This window comes from Cottoperca gobio, chromosome 17 (assembly GCF_900634415.1).
Source record: "Cottoperca gobio chromosome 17, fCotGob3.1, whole genome shotgun sequence".
NCBI classification, from domain to species: Eukaryota; Metazoa; Chordata; class Actinopteri; order Perciformes; family Bovichtidae; genus Cottoperca; species Cottoperca gobio.
This window is the reverse complement of record NC_041371.1, coordinates 4208331-4214330: the sequence shown is the minus strand read 5'-3', so window position 1 is coordinate 4214330 and position 6000 is coordinate 4208331. Positions and strand designations below refer to the sequence as shown.

Sequence of the window (6000 nt, the reverse complement as noted above, 5' to 3'; positions counted from 1 at the left end):
ACACACACACACACACAAACACAAATGGCTGCTGCATTTGTTTGTCTGCTCAGTTCATTTTTTTTGTTGTTGCACAGTCTTTTGGCACTCACTGAAGACTCCACAAGGTAAAAATGGACACCGAGCCACTTGAGTCAGTCTTGGCCAGGGATAGCACAGCACAGCACAGCATGGAACAGAGCGGTTAGCTGTGGGTCTGGCCTGGTTCTAGCCTGGGTTGGCCTAGTTGACACAGAGTTTTGGCTATTTGTGGCCTGGCTGAGCAGTCGTTTTTTTGGCCACAGACACACATGTCCTCTCTTGATTAATCAGAAGCCCCCCCCCCCCCCCCCCCCGATATCTGATGCATACAAAAAAAATACTGCATATAAAAGTTTGAACACACACTTTTGACCACAGTCATTTCTTCAACTGGTGAGGTAACACCACAAATTAATAGCAAGAAAATAAGATTTAAAATACTGATTATCATAGAAAGAAATGAGGATGATGTCATGAGCTCGTGAAGCTATATATTCTCTACAACAGACTCCCGACCCTCCTACATACACAACATCGCTATACCTCCTCCGTATGTTATCAGTTTGAAGAACATTTGGAAGAAAGCTATGAGAGAAAGGTTCGCTGTGTGTTTTTGTTTTTCATTATCACATATGGAGACGAGGGGGAAGAGACATGAAATAACACCTTGGTGCAGTAAACACGTCCACATTCCCTTATTAACTGCTTTTCTTCTGTCATCGCCGAACCAAATCTAAACCTCTGTTTTGCATTTTTGGCATCGATGTTGTCTTTTACATATTTATACGTCCCCAACGTCAACAGGCTGTAAATAGTTAAGCGGTAATGAGTAAGTACCTGGATAGGCTGGCGGTGTATTTGTTGGCCTCAGTATGTCCTCTGGGTCAAATTTACTCACTCTACACAAGGTCATAACGTCATTTCAAGTCGGACGCAAACTACTGCGCAGCTACAACTCTGTAAAAAGGTTGTAAAGAAGTAATAGTATGCAGTACCAAGGCTGTGATAACCATATAAATTTAAAAGGGTGCTCCATCTGCCATTCTTCTCTCTGTAACTACACTGAAATGCTTTATATTGTGACCTTGGAGCTACAAGGTCCCATCTGATATTCTAATCAGAAATGGTCGTGGCTGCGGATCCTTTCTGAAAGTGTTTATTCAAAATAGGGGCGATAAATACAACTTTTACTGCCCCTTAGCAAAGAATTACCATAATATAATGTCTCTGTGAAGGGTAGATGGGGTGGCTGATAAGTATAAAGACTCCATGATTACCTCCAGAGATGCTGAGATGTTTGCAGCCTCTGGTCTTTCGTAAAGCACCGTCTCATCTGCTGTCATTTGTTACTGCTCAAAAATGTATGTTAGAGATACAAGAGTGTGACTCTTCATTGCATACAGTCCCTTAAGAAACGGTAACACATCGAGAAAAATGTCAAAGCAATTCCCGGTGATCGCCGAAACAAGTTTGGAAAGAGCCGTGCGTTTATTTAATGTCCCTTTTAAGAATACACATGTAACTTTAGCGTGGAAGTGTTCAATGAGACGCTGTGGAGTCTAATCAACACATGATTGTCACCGTTGTGCGATTCAATCTCACTAACAAAACTCCATGTGCAAACATGACGCGGTTTTAAAAGCAGTAGGAACTTCACTGTTTTGCACTGATCTGACGGCCTGCAACGTGATAAATAAGTCTAATTATTTCTCACATTAATTGGCCAAACTCTAATTTCTCGTGCTCCCTGCTTATCAACAGCCAATCGGATGTTAGTTTCCCTAAAGACGTCATTTTTAAACTTTTCTTCCATATGGAGAAATACAGCCATTCAAAGCTTTCAGTTCTCTACAGCTGTCAAGTAAATGTCTTCAAACCGACGCTGGGTCAAAGGTTGTAACACAACTTTTTATAACTTCTTACTTCTAATAGCTCATGGAGATATTAATATCAGTACCCGGGGACAAGCCACACTGCTCTTTTGTAAGCTGATCATAGTGTTAACTTGAATTTAGGGAGAAAAGCTTCTGCTGCAGACGTTGCAAGATCCCAGAGAGACAAACAGATGTGATGTTCCCTCTTGCTGTGACATAATTTGGCCGTGAGAGTTCATTGTAGCTGCATTAGTAGAGGTTAGAGGTTAGTAGCATCATTTTATACGCTGATCATTATGAGCCTGCGGGGTTAAAGGCCAAGCACACGTACCAAAGCTGACACAATATAATGGAAAAATCTCAGACATGAAAGATTTTCTTTTGCAGTGAACAAACCAGAATACTTACATATAAATGTACAAAGTACCATAAGAGCTAGATAGAACCCTCTTCATCTTGATATGTTAGACTACACAACCTTCTCATTGCTTATAAAGTTCACAGCTCAGCTCAAAGTGAGCAGCTGCTTGTTCTCCATCCAGTGTTTTGAATGTCGTCGACGTTTGGAAAAAGGCAGTCCAGTCAGAAGACTGGAAGTCAAAGAAAAGAGTTTCACAGCAAACGGAGATGTCCACCGAATGGATTTGCACTTTGCTGGATATTTCTCATTTTGGAGTGAGATTTTCTAATTTAACAACGACCGCTTTAAAAACACCGTCCATCGCTTTTTAAAGAAACTCAAAACGTTTCCAATAACGCTCACGTCGCCTCGCACACATTAAAAAGTGAGTTTCACCCAAAACGCTGAACCTTTGGTCCACAACTCCTTATAAAAATACTATAAAACGTTTCTGAATGACTCTTTTTTTTTCTTCATACGTTTCGGTATAAATATGGGAAAGAAAATCTATTCTACTGTGCAAGTGAGAGAAACAAATACTTTTTGACACTGGAGGGTAGGGGAGGTATCTTTTCTGTACAAATTGCAGAAATTCATTGAATGAAAAAGCGCTTCCGCCACACCTCGTTTCACAAATACTGTATACAGCAATGACCTCGAGTGAAATGTTAGCTATAGAAATGTATCATGGTGATTAAAAATGACAGACTAGGAAGAGAATGAGCATACAGACACGCTTGCTACCACTTCTTTCCTTTCCTCGCAGATGTGGGGCGTAGAAAACCTCTTTGTCCAGACAACCTCATTGTCCACTGTTTACAAAAGAAGACACACCTTGACAGTTTGTGTGTGTTGACGCGTACGCATTGGCACTCTGGTCACTAACTGTACCACTTTAAGAAGCTCTGTCCCACTTAAATCAAGGTAGATCTTGTAAGCAATGGCCCACTGGGCAGGTTTTAGAGACGAAGAGGGATCACAAAGTGCCAAATATGTTTAGAGTCCAAGCTGCCCCGTTGCTGCAATACATCGAAACAAATAAGTCTTTAAAGATCTGTGTGTGTGTGTGTGTGTGTGTGTGTGTGTGTGTGTGTGTGTGTGTTTTTTGCAATATGCGAGAGTCAGAAAGTGTGTATTACAGGGAGATTGGCTGTAGGTCACTGTACTGCATCACACTGTGTAGGTTTGTACAAGGAAACAACTTTAAAATGACCCAAATCTCCATTTGCACCTATTTACAGAGATGGGATGTGAGGCAAGTGTGATGCAGGGAGATGATCCAAGAGCAAGATGAGGATTGCAGGAAGAAAATGGAAAATGGTTCCTCTTCTCCCCTTTCAGCTCCCTGCGCTCTTCTTCTTCCTGTCTTCAAAGTGTCTTTCATTCTTTTTGTGTCTCTTTTCTCTTGATTGTGTCTCTCGCTGTTGCTTTTGTTGGAGCATAAACACTGCACGCAACAGAAGGTCTGCACAGATGTGTGTGACATGTCGCTTTGCGTGTGTTGTATGTATTGCTGCTAACTGTGACACAGGTGAAGCTGCTAAACTGCGGTGCGTTGTTGTGGGGTTTTATCGGTTCAGAAAATGAACCAAATTCCATGCATTGGATGCTTTGGAAGCAGAAAATGAGTTCTTGAAGGTTTGTGTGTATTTTTTTTTATATTTATGTATGTTTTTGTTTTCTGTGTAATAAGTACTGCAGCTGCAAAAAGAAGTCAAAGAATGAGTACGTGTGTTTCTCAAACATGAGTCTGCATCCGCTGCGTGTGTCTTTGGGAATAGTCAGAGGGCGGAGAGGAATACGAGAAACGAGTGGAGGTTCCATACTGCCCCAGCCCTGTTTCAGGACTTTGTTGTCCCGGCCCCAGTACCGGCCCCGGCCCTGGCCCTGGCCCAGGTCCCGGTCCTTGCCCTGGCCCCGGCCCTAGCCCTGGCCCAGGTCCTAACCCTTGCCCTGGTCCCGGCCCCGGCCCTGGCCCCAGCCCTAGCCCTGTCCCTTGTCCTGTTTGATACATCTCATAGGATGGCCCTTCCTCTATGGGCGGAGCAAAGCCCATGCGGTAGCTGGGATACTGGGAGGGGTATCCGTAGTTGTCATAAGACAGCTGGGTTGTGTTGTCCAGCAGGCCGCAGTCCCCGGGGTAATCTCCAGGCGATTGTAGTGTTGGATTGGGAGGTGCCTGCTGGCTCTGCGCCACCCGGGTGAAGGTGTTGAACTGGGCGTAGGTTGCATGGGACATCCTGGAAGGTGGGCGGGGGTCGTAACAGCCTGACCTTGAGCCTGGCACACCGCTGGGGGGAACAGCACCGCTGGGGCCGGCAGGGGATCCGCTGGAAGTGGCGCCCGCCGGTCCGATGTTTGGGTTCGGGGAGCGGAACTCGCCCTGGTAGTGGATAGCACGGGACTGGGGGCGCGCCTCGTCATGGGTGGTGGCGCGGACGTTGTAGTAGCCATTGGTTGGATCCTGTGATCAGAATATTAGTTTCATATTATTATAAGAAGCAAGAACATTGGGCTTAGTGGCAAAGGCTTCAGTTAGCTCTGGTGCTATATCACACTACATACTGCTCATCATTGTACCATCAGTCACGTTGCAGGATCATATGTTTGGTGACATCGAGGCAGTTTGCTGTTGCTCATGCTATGTTCAAAAACGTAACGGTGTGTGTATGAACAAGACACGTAATGTTGCACCTTCATTTTAACCAGGATAAACAAGGTGACGGGATCTCACCTGGGAAACAGTTCTACTAGAGGATTCACCTCAAGAATGTTTGAAGCAGTTTGTTTTCCTCCTTTAGTTTGGTTAGTTTGTGGTAGTGAGAACTAAAACACAAGGTTTTGAGGTTATAAGGAGCTCGACTCAAGCTTAAAGAAACCAAAATGAGGACTGGATCATGCTCTCACAGAGTCGAATCCTGCAAGTGATGCATTAAGAATCAGCAACATCTGTTTTTGGAACTTCTGTTGCACAGATTGTAAAAGAAAAGTGGTATTGTTAAGAAAACCAAGCTTTTAACTCCAGAGCAAAAACCGAACCTGAGGAAAGAACTGGTAATTGGCAGTATATGATGCATACGACCACAAAGTTCATGACACATGATACGTCTGTGCACCATGCAGGAAATAATGTCGATAAAATCCAAAGTCAAAATGCTAAAATGTCTCTGTGAGCGAGCGGCCATCTCACCTTGAGCTCGTACTCCTCCCTGGTGTCGCTCTCGCTCCTGATGTCCTGCTTCAGGTCCATGTCGTCTTTGAACGGCTGAGTGGAGGGAGAGAGGGAAACAGAGGGCAGAAACTAAACCATCAAACAACGAAACACACACACGGAAAGAGGGAGGGTGAGAAAGGAAAGGAGGAGGAAGAGAGGGAGGGGAGAGGAAAACAGAGTTTCAGGTTTTTCATCCCAAGAGAGTGGAAGACGAGAAACGGTTAGTTGTTGGAAAAAAAGGTTTCGGACCGAACTTTAAAACCGCTCCAAAGGAGCCTCGACGACTGGATTCTGCAGGACTTCCAGTGCTGAACGCTTTTCTAAAAGGAACACAATGTTAAAGGGACAGTGTTTGTGTTTCGGTGCAACATAGTGAGCGTGTTTTTGTGTATTTGCATAAGTTGTTTGGGCCTGTACCGCACTTTATGATGTATCCGTGTGCGTCTATGCACCTTCTTGTCCGTCTTCGTTATTCTTATATACATTATGCC

General features: G+C 44.3%; 1 protein-coding gene across 1 annotated transcript in view; it reads right to left on the bottom strand.

Moving 5' to 3' along the window:
• Positions 1 to 324: 324 nt before the first annotated feature.
• Positions 325 to 6000, bottom strand: part of kirrel1b (kirre like nephrin family adhesion molecule 1b) — a 67142-nt gene continuing 61466 nt past the window's right edge. Inside the window, exons 14-15 of the mRNA XM_029453095.1 lie at positions 5486 to 5560; positions 325 to 4759 (exon numbers count right to left, since the gene is read on the bottom strand). Of these exons, the coding sequence (XP_029308955.1) occupies positions 4034 to 4759; positions 5486 to 5560 (801 nt within the window). The 3' untranslated portion in view covers positions 325 to 4033. The remainder of the gene's footprint in view (positions 4760 to 5485; positions 5561 to 6000) is intronic.